The sequence below is a fragment of the Athene cunicularia genome (assembly GCF_003259725.1).
Source record: "Athene cunicularia isolate RWA chromosome 2 unlocalized genomic scaffold, athCun1 chr2_part1, whole genome shotgun sequence".
Taxonomy (NCBI): Eukaryota; Metazoa; Chordata; class Aves; order Strigiformes; family Strigidae; genus Athene; species Athene cunicularia.
In genome coordinates, this window is record NW_020799095.1 from 1,061,890 (window position 1) to 1,076,658 (window position 14,769).

The 14,769-nt window shown below is 47.5% G+C and overlaps 2 protein-coding genes across 2 annotated transcripts in view; both read right to left on the reverse strand.

The window, feature by feature from the left end:
* GJC2 (gap junction protein gamma 2) overlaps positions 1 to 97 on the reverse strand; it is a 37,210-nt gene extending 37,113 nt beyond the window's left edge. Inside the window, exon 1 of the mRNA XM_026841307.1 lies at positions 29 to 97. The gene's annotated coding sequence lies outside the window, so the exon portion shown is untranslated. The remainder of the gene's footprint in view (positions 1 to 28) is intronic.
* Positions 80 to 11,882, reverse strand: GUK1 (guanylate kinase 1). The gene is made up of 8 exons (XM_026841311.1): positions 11,749 to 11,882; positions 8,839 to 8,952; positions 7,009 to 7,050; positions 5,824 to 5,920; positions 2,102 to 2,240; positions 1,092 to 1,176; positions 695 to 780; positions 80 to 257 (listed from the first exon to the last, which is right to left on the reverse strand). Exons 2-8 carry the CDS (start codon positions 8,948 to 8,950, stop codon positions 222 to 224), a joined length of 597 nt encoding a protein of 198 aa, XP_026697112.1. The 5' UTR covers positions 8,951 to 8,952; positions 11,749 to 11,882; the 3' UTR covers positions 80 to 221.
* Positions 11,883 to 14,769: the final 2,887 nt, after the last annotated feature.

A 14,769-nucleotide genomic window follows, 5' to 3' on the forward strand; every position in this document is an offset into this window, starting at 1 on the left:
TCCCAAAGCATCCGCCTGCGGTACAAACCTGGGACAGCACACGCTGGGTGTGTGGCAAACAAACACAAGTGTCACCGAGTTTTGTTTTCTTTCCTTTTAATAGAAACATCTTAGAGTAACTCGGGAGAAGGATCAGCCTAAAGGGAATGTCTCTCGAAATAAAACAGTGTGACGTGCTTCGGGAATCATGTGCAAAGGTAAAATGTCCAAGGAGGGTCAGCTCATGGCTTCCTGGATTCTTCAGTCTTCTTGATTTCCTGCAAGGAGATCAGGAAAACAACTGAGCATCTGTCATTCTTTGGGAACAACCCATAGTTTCACAGCTCTGGAGACCACAAGCAATCATCTCCTCAGATCAGCTCCACAGCATTACGGGACCAAGCCCAGAGTTTACACACTTTGGGGACAAGGCAAGGTTTGATTTAGAAGCATTTCAAAGCCAGCATACCCCTTTCATTCCATCCAGGGACATGTGTTTATTTTGCTCCTACCCCAGTATCACACTGAACCCATTTCCCGCTCCCAGGCATCATCACTCATACTTGATCTGTGCTCAACTACGTCACTCAGCGACTCAAACCAGATCAAGTGGAGGCATGAGGTGACATTTCTGTGGCTGCCTATAGACAGACCCTCACCGGCTCAGCCTGGAGGTCATGCCTACACAGAGAGGCAGAAAAGCCCCAAAACTCACCTCCAGGAGCATCTCCTTCAATTCGGAATAGGCTTTTTCTAAATCATCATTAATAATGACCAAGTCAAACAGGCCAGGCTCTTTACCTAGGGAAGGAGACAAGGAACAAGGAGTTAGAGAACAAGTTTCTTCCCTGTGTCATCTCTTGTGCACCACCGGAGTTCCCGTGGCATTTTAATATTATTATTTCAGCCACTACTAACATGCTTTTCCACCAACCGCCCACAAGGAACTGCAGTGGGAAACAATGCAGCATGGAGGTTAGATCAAACTCAGCTACCGTCCAAGCCCTACCAGCACTCCTTGGAGAGCACAAGTCAGATGTTCACACAAAAAACAGCTCCTAAATCACCATCCCCTCTCCCTGCACGTATCAATTGAAGGCACTTGGACTTACTAAGTTCCAGATCTACGCGGGCTGCAGTCAAACGCTTCAGTAAACTTTCTTCTGTTTCAGTCTTTCGGTCACGTAGTCTTTTTTCCTAAACCCAGTGACAAACATGTTAAAGAAATGTGTGTTCCAAATGCTGCATGTAGAAACCCCTACCCACCCCACAGGCCAGTGCTGTCTGCCGTTTGCTACAGCTGACAACCACGGGCATGCAAGATAACGCTCTGCAAGGGGCGAGCAGCCTCATTTACAGCCCAGCACAAACCAGAGCAAAAAGATGAGTTTGCACTCAAGATCTCTTACCAGGTTCCCAGTCTCTTTTTCCCTCCCCCATAAGCTTTTTTTTTTTCCCCAGGTACTGATGGGAGATGAAACCTCTCTGCTGGGCTCTGGCATCTGGTGCTGTTGGCTTTCTCCTCCACAAACTGAACAAGAAACACAGACTGCCTGATCTACTAAGAGCAAGAGGGGAGAGCCAGGAGTCGTGGCCTTCGCCGCCATGTACTCCTTGCATGGCTTTAGCAAGTCTCATACACGTGTTGACACCCCTCTCTGGACCATGACACTTATGCGAGAGGCACACTGCAATCATTATTATATAGGGCCCTGTAAAACCAGAGGGGTATAGGATTTCTGGTACTGCAGAGAACCAGCCACCCTTGGCTTAACTGTCATTGCTGGAGGCAAGCCTCAGCACAAAAACCTTCTCTCCCCAGCATTAAGCACAACTAAAGTATTTAAAGATTGACCATGCTGCGATGGAGCCTCTAACCCAGTGAAGGCAAACACACCAAGGCATGGAAGCTGCACAGGAGGGACGCAAGAAACAGTGCACAGGAAGATTTATCCCTGGGAGCTGGGCAGAGATAACAAGTGTGCTCAGAAATGTCCTTCCCACCTATTCTACTGCCCTTAAAAACACACAGATGAAACAAGAAGGGAGGAACCCCCACGGCTTCAAAGCAAGACGCTGATTACCTCTAACTGCCTAACGGCAAAGGAAGGCGGTCGCTCACCAAGATGTCCATGGATGGAGGCTGCACGAAGATGTAGATAGGGTTCAGGTCTGTCCTCTTGATGTTCTTCACACCCTGGATGTCAATGTCAAGGATGCAGATCTGGTTCCGGGCCTGAACAGCCTGCACTGCACCTTTACTGGGGACAGAACAAAGAGGAAAGGTGTCAGAGCATCCAGCCACAGCAGTGGAGGTTTGGTGCATCACCATCCAGCAGCAGGTCTTCACCTCACAAGGCTCCCCAGTGCCCAAACTGTGGCAGGAGAGAAAAGAAAGCCTGCTCTGCTCTTGCTAAGCAGTCTCTCCAAGTGTTCTCTGGGTCCCTGGGGTGGAGCAGGGACCTGCTGTCTCCTGCTAGAGAGGCTGGCAAAACCATGATGGAAGGTGTGGGAATAGATAATGTGTGACTATCCACGATCAGTGTGGCTCAGGTACAGTCCGTAAAGCTCCTGCCTTTGACAAACACAGGAGCAACCCTCACCAAAGAGCAAACACACTGGTAACTTTTCTTCCCCAGAGATTTCTGTATGCATGCTGGAGGATGCTTAATGGAGATGGATGCTCTGCCTGGATTGAAAGATGCACAATTAAGAAAATATTTTTTAAGTGGCAGTTCTTGTATGTCGTTAAAGATGGTATCTCTTCCCCAACACAGGGGAATTGCCTCGAGCTTGTTCCTGAACACTTACAACTCTCCCTTGAAAAGCAGCAATGTCAACCCTCTACCAGAGCAATGGAGGTACCTGGACTAGTTACTGGGTAGCAGCCCTCCTGGGGGACTTCTCAGTCAGTGAAAAGTCACAGATTCTCCAAGCCAGGGCTCCATGGCATGATGGAGAGTGCAGAGAGAAGCCATGACAGAAACTCAGATGTGGCACTGCAGGTTTTGAGACCACGAAGTCAGGAGGTCATGCAATGGCAGCAGAGATTAAAAGAAAATGCTGCCCTACAGCCAGCCTCCAACTTGCTTGATTCCCTGCCCAGACCCAGGGCACCTCTCTGGACCTCACCTCGTTACCCTTCACCACCAAGGTTTGCAACCTGATGCCTTCTGCAAAAAAAATAGACTCCCTTGAACAAATGCTATTGTGTTGTCCTACACCCCAGAAAGGGGAGTCACAGCTCCAGTGAATCAAGATTTGTGACCCCCAGCTTTCCTCCCACAGCTTGCACCAGCCCTGCTCCTGGCTGTGCCAGCTGGAGAAGACAGGGAAAGCAGCCACAGGTGTCACACAGCAGCTGCTGTTGGCAGGGTGTGAGCAGAGGAAGATGTGACAGCACAAAGAGCCCCAAGCCCACGACTACCACAGATAGACAATGGCTCACTGCAAACACAGCTGGAGAGGACAGAGACAGCCCGAGCAGAAGGTGCCTCTCGGAGGAGTAGGGAGCAGAGGCAAGATGGAGAAAGCTGTAAAAACTTCTGGGAGCTTGCAAGCCCAGAAAAGCCCCCACGAACAGAGGTGAGCTATGAAGCAGTTTGAGTGACACTGTGAGCTCCTCAGCCTGGACAGTGGGGAACAGCAAGCAGACAAGCACCCTCAGGGTCCCGCAGCCAGTCTGCTGAGTGCAGCAAGGTCCACTGCCTGCAGAGATGCTCCTGTGATGGAGTCATGGAGGTGGAGGGGGCTGGTGACCTTCCTCCTGACCTGGGAGTCCCACAAAACAGGCCACAAATGCCACAAGAAGGAGAAAGCTGAAGCGAAGATGCATGACCAGCACTGTGCCAGATAAAAATACAGAGGCTTTGCCCTGGTGGGCAGCCGTGAGAGCCCAGATTTGAGCTTTATCCACTGCAAAGCCACAAAACCTCCCCAGAACAGCTTCACTTGCCATCTGGTATTACCAGGTATCAACTAACTCCTGCTATAAACAATCTACAAAGAGCCAGCAGCTATCAGAGCCCTGAGAAAGAGACCCCATGCCTGCACTCTGATTTCAGCCTCTAATTTAAGGCAACTTCAAAGAAGTCCTGGTTTCTGTGGGCAGGGCTCAGCACTATCCCACAGACAGGGACCTTTCAGGGCTCTTAAGCAATTAATTTGTAGTTACTCATTATTAGCTGGTGAGATTTAGGGAGCAGAAAGGATTGGCAAATACTTCAACTATTCTGATAAGCATGAGGGACTGCCTCCACTTTATCACACATCTGATCAGAAACATCCTTAGGTACTTATAGATAAAACATAAGCTTGGAGAGTTTCTGTATTTGTTTTGTTTGCAAACAGGTATTGTTGGGATGGTTTGGGCTCATTTCAGCCTCCCACCCTGCATGCCCACCACTGCAGGCAGTGTAATATGCAGAAGGGACTGAAGATGAAAGTGAGGGTCAGGGAGAAAAGCACCTCAAAAAATCAAACCCAAGCACATAATTTGATTCAAGTACTTAATTCCTGCAATTTTCATAGAAATTGGCTGAATTGAGGAGAGATGTCTTTCCAGCACCCACCCTGAGGAAAAGGCACCAAGATCAACTCCACTTACATATCAGGCATCAGAAAGCAGGCATATCCTCCACACTGTGGCTAGACTGAGCAGGACACATGGGAAGGAAGCCTGGCCTATGCAGGATGAAACCAGGGATTAAGGAGCTTGAACTCAGTTTCTCCTTGGTGCTGGGTGTTTGGAAGGTGAGCCATCAGGTTTTGTTTCTCGTGCTAAACCAGTGACACTGGAGGTACGAAGGCGAGGGCAGAGGACTATGCCCCTCCATCAGCCTCAGAGGGAGCAGGGCCAGACCCCTGCAAGGCTGCCCTAAGCTGCGGTGACACTAGAACAGCCGTGCTGCTGAAATGCAAAATCACCAGCCGTTCCTTCTGAGCTCAACACCACACCTGCAGCACGTTCAGTCTGGGGGACTTATGATGGCACCTCCCCTGAGGAAATCATCCTCAGAAGGAAACTTTGCCATCTCCAAAAAATCCTCAAAAAAGCACATTCAGCTCTAAGAAACGTAAGTCTTCCTGTGAAGCATTTCAGGAAAATTTCTTTAATCCATCTAATAAAATAACTCAAGAAACATTTAACTTCCCTCCTTAGCAGGCCTATTACTACAGTAGCACAATTTTCTTACAATAATTATATATCTGACCTCTAATTAACACTGCAGCTTAATGTTTTATTGATCATCAGCTCCAACACCAAGGGCAATGCTACTTTAAAATCCACCTAACTCCTGAACCCCAGTCAAGGGTGCCATGCAGTGTACCTGTTCGTAAGCAGTCACTTTACCAAATCAGCATGCGTATTTGTTTCACAGCAGCCAGTACAGGTATCATCACTTCTGATTCTGAATTCAACATTTTCAGACCATTAGTTAACACAGGGATAACGAGAATAAGTCTCCATCCTGCCCGCTACTCTCTGCTACACTTGGAAAAATATTAAGGAGCGTAAATAGTCTATGAAAATCACCCCTGTATAGGAAAAGTGTTAAGATTATTAACTACATCAGCAACCCTCAAACACTGGAGGCTATAGAAAAATCTCATAACGCAGTGATGATTCAATTATGATGAGCTAACACTGTGCAAGAGTGAATTTTGCTGTCTTAATAAAGGTGACAAGGACTCTGCTATGAAAATTAAAGGGTTTGCTTATGGCAAAAAAATCTGGGTGTCTGGAGAAAACAGTGTTGCTGAGTTAAAATACAATTTTTCCTTCACCACCATCTTGGCTCCCAGCACCACCTGGGTTCAGCAGTGACAGCATCAACTGCATACCTCGTCCCATACATATTTCCAGAGAACTCTGCATGCTCGATGAATTCACCAGCATCAATTTCTTTCTGCATATCCTCTCTGGTCACAAAGTGATAATCTGGATAGGGAAAACAGGAAAAATAGCCAGAAATTAACAGCTCTGAAGGTAAAGTTCATGGTCAGAATTACACCCATGGGTGCTTAGAGAAGAAGGAACTTTAAAATCTGCTTTGGACAACGTGGGAAGACTGCAGATATCTACTTCCTAATTACTGCATACAGCATCCCTTCTCCACACCAATTTCCCAGACACTTGCTCGAAACATTTTGAAGCTCTCCATGTGGCCAAAAATAAGGCTGTAACCAGTTTTTCATATCCTTTCCCTTTTCTGGTGCAGTAGGAACCTCCTCCCTCTCCCCACAGGTGTAGAACACAATACAACAGGGCTGCCAAGGCCTTTAATTTGAAAGCATTTATTATTAAAGACTAAAATGGGACAAGAGAGAGGGGGAGATAAAAGGGGACATCAAAATCAAACGAACTAAAAAGGAACATTTCTCTATCTGTTATCAAAATCCCTCCCTTTCACTTCAGAGTGAAAACTCCTGTCAGAAATTTAAGAACAAACCTCACTTGATTCTTTCTGAAATATGCAAACAAAATAGAAAACAGAGAAGCTGGCCAGATGGATACAAGCTATTAATACAGATAAAGATATTTCATTAACCAGCTGCATTTCCCAAAGCAGTGTGAATTTGAAGTATCTCAACAGAGCTACCTGGCACTTTGGAAAATTCAGCCCAAGTATGGATCAGGGAGCTTAAACCAAGAACAAGTGAGTCAGAGACAGCGTCTAGCAACACATACTCTGCCTCTGTTAACATTTCACTGCTTAATTAAATTTTGGTTTTGTTCTGACAAGTCCATCCCTCTGTTATCTACTCTCCAACACACAGCACAAGCTTCAGAACAGCGGTGAACAGCTACGGTCTCATTGCCACTGAGATAAAGAACAAAAGTGTGTGCACATATGCTTATCTATATACACACCCTCAAATATATTACTGAAGGTCTGCCTAAGGAAACGCACCCTATAAACATAAACGTAGAACTAACTTATCTGCTAGTGAGGGTTCATGGATGCGCTTCACACCAACTTACAATTTTTCAGTCCAACGAGACAGGCCCAGCTGCAACAGACTCACCTTTACCATTTACCTCGCCGGGTCTTGGCTGCCTCGTGGTATCTGCAAGCAAGAAACATCCTTGCAAATTTTGTAGAGCACCCAAGGAAGTAATAGTATAAGAGAAATAAAAGCACACATGCAGCAGATTAACCCAACTGCATAGTAAGCTGATCCTCTATTTAAAATGATCAGAGCTTCTGGAATCAGCTAGTGTAACACAGGATGACATGCAGGATTGGCCTTTAATCGAAGAATCCTAGATAATCTGAAAACAATCAATTAAGACTGTTAGGGGCTGAGCGGTCAGTGTGGGACTTACCAGGCTGGGCTTAGTTTTCAGCTCTGCTACAGCCTTCCTGTGTAATCCTAGATACATTATTGGGACCTCTGCCTCAGTTCAGGGGAATTAGCAGTGCCCTACTTTGCAGAGTTATCTTCATTTTAAAAGATCATGCAGCACCTACACTGGTGCTTAAAATAGCCAGATTTAATGAATAGGGCAAACTCCTGCACAAGGTAGGCGAATAAATCAGACAGCCTTTGAACCCTGCTGGAAGCCATTCAAACTAGCATTATTTTAAGCACATGCTCTGCAAACCAGAAAGGAGCTGATGGTCATCATGGAGGGCAACACCGATTATTTTATTTCAGACCATCAGGGGTTAAACTAATGCAATAAGGCTTCTATCACCTCTAAGTTTTTATAAAGCACCAATTGCCAAGGTCTAAGTGGCCTATGGAGATTTAGAAGAAAAATATCTACCAAGAGGCCACCTTGGGGAAAATGATAAGGTTTAGTCTGGACTGAGATGAGAGATTCAATTGAATCAAGAGCATGGGATGAAACACACAAAAGGAAAGATATTTTAAAGCTTTTTTCCATCTCCAGTAACATTAAATTTTTAAAGATCCAGCATGTGCTCTTTCATAGTGGAATGAATCTGATCTCACAGATCTCAAAGCACCATCCTACGTGTTAGGAGGGTAAAACACGTTTTGGTAACGTACTTAAAAACACTTTACAGAGCTTAAGGGGAAGATCAGGCGAATGAGCTGTGGATACAGCCCAGATTCTGACCTTTAAGGCATCATTCAAGAAAAAGGAAACAAAATTAGTATTGCAACAGGCAAGCTACCTGAAGATTCCCTGCCTTTACTCTGTTGTGGACACAGGAGGGCTTCAGCACTATCTGCAGACAGGTACAAGTGGGTCTAGCTAGACAACCAGGGGTTATTTTCACATTACAGGAAATGATCCCAGGTAGGAAAAAAAAAGAGAAAAAAGAACCCTTGAGAACCCTTGGCCAGCACTTGGCGGCCAACATAAAACCTCAACAAACCACCCGAGCAATGGCAGGAGGAAGAATGTACACAGGTGATTGGGTGAACTGTTCCACCCAGAAGGAGACAGGCTTCACAAAACTCTTTAATTTTAAATCTGAGACTGGTGTGCAGCCCTATGGCTGTTAAAATCCCCATCAGCTCCCACAGGTGGATGGAAAGACCTGGCTTTTGAAGCAGAGGTGTGTGGGGGATTTTGTTACTTTCAGAATCAAGATTCACTCAGAAAAATCTCCTCACCTTTCTGAGCTGTGTTTAGAGGTGTGGGGAGTCACCAGACCTGGAAAGACTGCTGTTCCAGACAAATCTTAGACTTGCCACTCAATGCCAGTAGTAAAAGGCATCCTGAATTATTGAAACATCCCAAAGAGCCTACAGAGAGACTAGGACACAGGCAAGCCACAGAAGCCCATTACTTGGGGCATAAATACAGCTACAGAAGCAGCCTCTGGGCTGGCAGCCCTGGAATTCTTCACCGCCCCTCCCCAGAGACATATGGATACTCACGAGAGACACTGAAGCCAAAGATGTTCTCATACTCTTCAAGCAATTTCTTTAACAAAGTGCTCTTCCCTGCACCAGATGGACCACTCAGAACTACTGGTCTCGGTCCCTGCATGGCTAGAGTGACAGAAAAATACATGTCTGGTTAGAAACACCCACGAAAAGACACAGCTATGAATTCCCAGAGGTGCTGGGTCCCACAAAACAGCGTCTGCCCTTTACCCCCGGATACAAGTTTCTGCAAACAAATCTGAAATGATGAAAAATCCCAAGCCTAGAGCTAATAGGAAGTAACCAAGAGTGCAGGAAATACCACAGAAATTCAAAGAACTAATAAATCAGCAAACTGGCTGCAGACAGCAGGAGCTGCCACCTCTGTACTGCTGCAAAAGATCTGGGCTGGGAGCCCTGAGGACTCAGATATCATTTTGGAAAGCAGACAAGGGAGGCCACCAGCAATGCAGCAGGACAGCTTCACCTTGTTTTGCTGCTGGCTCCAATTCTTACCTGGGAAACAAATACCTCAGACAAATAAAGGACATGTATCACTGCAGCATGAACACTCCTCCTCAAGGGACTGAGGTTAAACTCATAAGGACATAACCCAAAGGAGGAGGAAACTGGGCTCCAGCTGCAACTAAACTGGGATAATTCAAGCCAGCTCTGTCCTAGCTCTGTTCTCTGTCACCAGGGTCGGGTCCTTCTGGGATTTAAATCCTAGGGAAGACTTTTTCTATCAGAAGGAAGATGCTGTTTGTGCCTAGAGGCATCTCAAAACATCATGGGACATGTACACACATTGGGCAGTGCCAGTTTAATAGCTGTTCTTACTGACAGAGATACAGTCACAGCCACTTCCCTCTCATAGGGAAAGGCCTCAGGAGAGTTTGCAGAAGATGCTGCCAAGAACAAAGGGCAGAAATCAACCAACAGGGATGGGATGCCCGTGAGATCACCACACCTCTTTTGCTGCCCATTTACATCCTAACAAGTACAAACCACAAGCCTATGATGGACAGTTACATACTTCCTATCAGTCCTAGGGTAAATATCTACACGCAAAGCCTTTAGCCATAAGCAGACAACATACTGAAGCCTTGACCCAGAAGCCCAGCACATCCTCCACCACTAAACCCCACAGCCTTGCAACGATGGTCTGAACACGAGTGTGATTTGGGACATAAGCTTTGGGGTTTATTTCCATATTTCCTGGAGCACTAACTCTACCTCAAGGTGTCTCATGGTGAGAAAGATTTGGTTCCTGGTACAGGAAAAAAAAAAAGGCAGCCTGGGGCCACACAGACCTTTCTGCAGTTGTTTCTTCAGCCAGAAAGAAACCAAAAATAGGTTTTCATGTGCCTCCCTCTCTGGGGAGGAAGAAAGGTTAATTATCAACATGTGAATAAAGAAGAAAATCCAGTACAACAGTGCAGGGGGTACCACAGGGGACCTTCATCCATCAAAAGCAATTCAGCAACATCTAAACCACAGGTCATGATTAGAGTGGGACAAATCAGACAAGCCTGTTTTTCCTATTTAAAAACACCTACTTTCTGCAAGAAGTCCCTGGAAATGCATTTTTTTTTTAACGTCATTGGCTGGGTGTGACCTCAGGAGCAATCAGCCGACAGACAGTATAATACCTTACCATTTTAAATTAGATCATAGCAATGTCACCCCGACCTTACAAATCACTTTTTAAACAGCCTTAAGCCGAATGCCGTCTCTTACAAAATCAGCCGCAGATCATGGGGCAGGCTAATCTAGCCGGGCTGCCTCCCTGACCCCAGCCTGCGTGGGCTGGATACCTCCTCATCCCCAAATCCCTCCTGCACAGCTCTGCGATGGCGCAGACACCCATCAGGCAGTAAATTATATGAGTTTTTCCCTCCGTTCCTCGAGGGTGCTTTGTACTTGTCTGACCAGAGTTTATCTAAGCCCACACGAAAGGAAGGGGCATTAATACACAAAGTCTAAGCGGATGCCAGCAGCAGCTCACATAGGTGTAAAAAATACTCACGTTCAATCACCACCAAAAAGGAATTTATTTTTTTTTAAGTGTTCTCCAGGTGCTGCAGCACCAGAGATCCACCAGACCAGATGCAGAGCTCGGAGGACTGGTCCCATCATTATGCGCAGGGCCACACTGCTGGATTAGGCTCCATCATCCAAAAAACACAACAAGGCCGAACAAACTCTACAAAGTCCTTTTGGGGATCTGTCCTACCCTTCCCTAAGGCCTTAAGCTTTAATAATTTTTAAATTGTGTTGTGCCTAAATGTTCAATTGTGGAAGAGGAAATCACACCCTCTTGCATCTCCTCACCAGCAAAATGATATTTAATGCTTGCAGCAAGTAAGTAGACAGGTCCTTGCCAAGCTGTCCAAAGGATCTCCCTCCCCCCTGCCCCCACCACTTCCCCTCACCCACATAAATAAAACTCATAAGCCCTAACCGTTGCTTGCCAAACAATACAGAAGAGGGGCTACACAGACTTTGTCATACTCCAGTCATTCCAGTGCCCTTCACAACATGCCTGTTCCCAAGCAATGCTCCTTCATCGTACATCGGCTCCCTCAAGCCCTGCACCAGCACAGACCCTGCCCAGGTGTTTCATGTCTTTCCCTCCACCATGATCCGGCTGTGCTGACAAGATCTGCTCCAGATGCACAAGTCCCAGCCCCTGCCTGCAGAGCCCAGCAAGGACTTTCACATCCCAGGCAGAGGCAAACAGAGCTTTCCTCTCTCCCACCTCAAAATTTCATCTGCCCTTTAGCAGGCGCCGCTAGGACAAGGAGAATTTAAAGCTGCCCAGATCACCTGCAATCATTTCATTCAACGCCAGACAAACTGGGAAGGGGTAAGAGGAATGAGCAGAGAGCTGCCTAGCAGCAGGCTCCAACACATCCTTACCTTTTGCTTTAACTCCCTTTCAGGCGAGGTATAAAGTCCAGTTCCTTGCAGCGGCGACCAGCTCGCATGCAAGCGAGCCGGTGCAAAGCTGGGCTATTTGTGACCTTAAAGCCTTAATTACCAAGCCGCAGTTAGAAGATGGCCAATGAAAACCGCTCACTGGTCTTTAATCTCCTCTTGTGGTTTCTTCTCCGCTCCCTGCTCTCCCAGATGGTAAAGCTGCAGTCAAACACCGCTAACAGGCTGACAGGTGCCAGCCTGGTGCTTTGGTGAAGAGCAAAGCCAACCCTGTCCCCACGGCTCACACGTCCCACACCTCACCAGTGTAAATGCAGGCGGGGAAGGGCTGCTGTCTGTGGGTCAGAGGGAGGTGTGGGATCTCCAGGGAGAGACTGATAGCTCCTTCAGGTTGGAAGGGGCCTCAGGAGGTCTCCAGCCCACCCTCCTTCTTACATGCAGCACGTCTTTAGCCCGTGGTGCCCACAGACTCCAAGAATGATGGGCTCTCAGATAACACCAGTAACATTGGACGTGAAACCCAGGCTACAGACCTGCTACACACACATTACACACCCAACAACCAACTGCTTGAGCCAACTTTGCTAGAAACACTCAATCTTGGCTTTAGCCAGGATTTCACCCTCTGCAGACAACAGTCCTCTTCTTTTAGACTGAAGTCTGCACAGCTCTTGCCTCCAGCCACTGATTCGCCTCAGGTCAATGATGAAGCTATTTATCCACCACGAAGGTGACAAGGGAACTCCTTGACTTGCTCATGCAGACCCAAACTCCAGCCTCCAAACACCACTTCTGTGGTGGGTCCCTGCAGGGTCTGTGCTACCCTGGTGCTAGTGGTGCTTTTCTGCTCAATCAGGGCATCAGGACAAGATGGAGACGCTCCCCTTTACCTTACTCCTTTTTTTTTCCCCCAGAAATATTCAGAGCTAAAGTGAGAAAAGACACACAGGTTGAGATCACAGGTCTCACTTCTCTGGGAAACGGGCTAAAACAAGGGACTTGCAGGTGCTTCCTCCTCCCTCCCTCCAAAAGCATCCCTTCTCCCTTGCTGGAGATCTGCAGAGGAAAACAAGACAGAATTTAGAGGGGAAAAAAAAAAAAAAGCCATTCCCACTGCCAGATGAAGGAGATAGGCCCTCATGGGCGCTAGAGAGCAAACACCTGGCTGGCAAACTAGAAATCTGTGTCAGCGCTCAGCAAAACCAGCTCCCACAGAGCATTTTTGGAAGGCACCCACCACCTGGCATGGTGTGGGATCCTGGGGGCAGCCGCTCAGGGCCGGAGAGGTGAAGGATGAAGACGTCCTGAGAGGGTGAACCGAGGAGACATCTCTGCCTGGAGATGTGAACAGAGCAGACGTGGGAGCTGGTGCCTTCACCTCTGCCATCAGATTTGGTTAAACTCACGCTGTGATCCCATGAAATCACTCATAACGACAAGCTGGTCTGTACACAGATATTACTGCCCTCACTGGGCTTCTCTGCTTCCCCAGCGCTGTCAAACACAGCTCCTTTACCTCCAGCAACCTGAAACCCTCAAAAACCACACGTAAAGCATGAAAAAAGCCTGAGAAACCAAATCTGGTGGATACAGAGGTTTTTAAAACTCCTGTTTGGCTCCCAGCCCAGTAAGGCATCCGCACATCTCATTTTCAATGTCTGCAGCAGTAACATCACAGGTGTATATTTATTTTGAGCAGAAGCTAATTTTTTTTTTCTGATTGTTCAGATTTTGTCATCTTCAGAGCAACCAGCCTGCAAATATCTAGCACAGAGGGTCTCTTGCCTTCTACGGGTTACTCCTGAAATGGCTTTGGATCCAGCCTAACCACGATGTATCACCAAAACCACAGCGGGCTAGTCAATCAGCAAGAGAGCAACATGGCTATTTATTAAAGATCCTCATGTGTGAGGTGGTACCACACCTGGGACTGGGGACAAACAGCCACATAGACGCCACTGGGCTGCAAAAAGACAAGGCGGTCACTGAAGGAGGACGCAGGAGGTTGTCGCTAGAGTGAGGAACGGTTTTCAGTCTGCTCCTGCCTGCCAAACTCATCCTGGATTTTAACTGGGAGGTGGCAACACAACCAGTAAAGCAAAGGACAGACATCACAAGAGTTAAACAAAATTAATGCTGATTAGCAGAGAGGCTTTACAGAGAGCGTAAAGCCCCCTTATAAAGTACAAAACAGGATTAAAGGACAGTTTCTCTGGAGCCCCAAGAAAGGCCTCCTGGATTAGGATGATAATCCCATTCCCTATTTTTAGCAGGTTCGTTACAAAACTGCCACTCTCACCTTTCTAAATTTTGGGACACTTTGTGAAAACCCAGCCTGGCCAGCCGCAGTAACACAACAATGTTTAGCGCTGTCCGAGAGCAGGCAAAGGCTCGGCATCTCAGTGTCAGTGAGGAGCTCGGAGGGCAGGACATCCCCTCGGCCGGTCCCATGGCCACAGCCTCGCATCCTCACTCCTTCAGCCAGGGAACAGGTGGGCGAGAGCTCCGGGGTTTCACCTGCAGCTTCGCAGCAGGCAGAGACTGTGCGGAACAGCTCTGCTCAGGAGTCCTGCCTCGACAGTTTAAATACAGGCAATTACCGCAGGACTGAAACAGGAGCTGAGCATCCCCACCACAGCACCATCCGGCCACCTTTTCCCTGGAAACCATTAGTTAAAGAGCACTAATTAGCCACTCGACTGGCTGCACGGACTCACTCCTTGCAGGGGACACTGACTGAAGCAGGAGGAACAAGAACCGCCCGCTCAAGGTCACCACAGAAACCATCCACAGATGAGGGCAGGAATCACCCCCAAACCCTGTCCGATTGCAAAACCGGAGCAGTTTAACCAACCAGCTGGTTTGAGCCATTTCACCCAGCTGGGTGAACGTCTCCCGAGGTGAAGCTCGGACAGGGTGTGGTTTTGCCATCCACGTTTCCCCACACACCCCTTTATTTCTGAACACCCGAAGGGCGCTTCCCCCCCAACCCCCCCTCCTAAC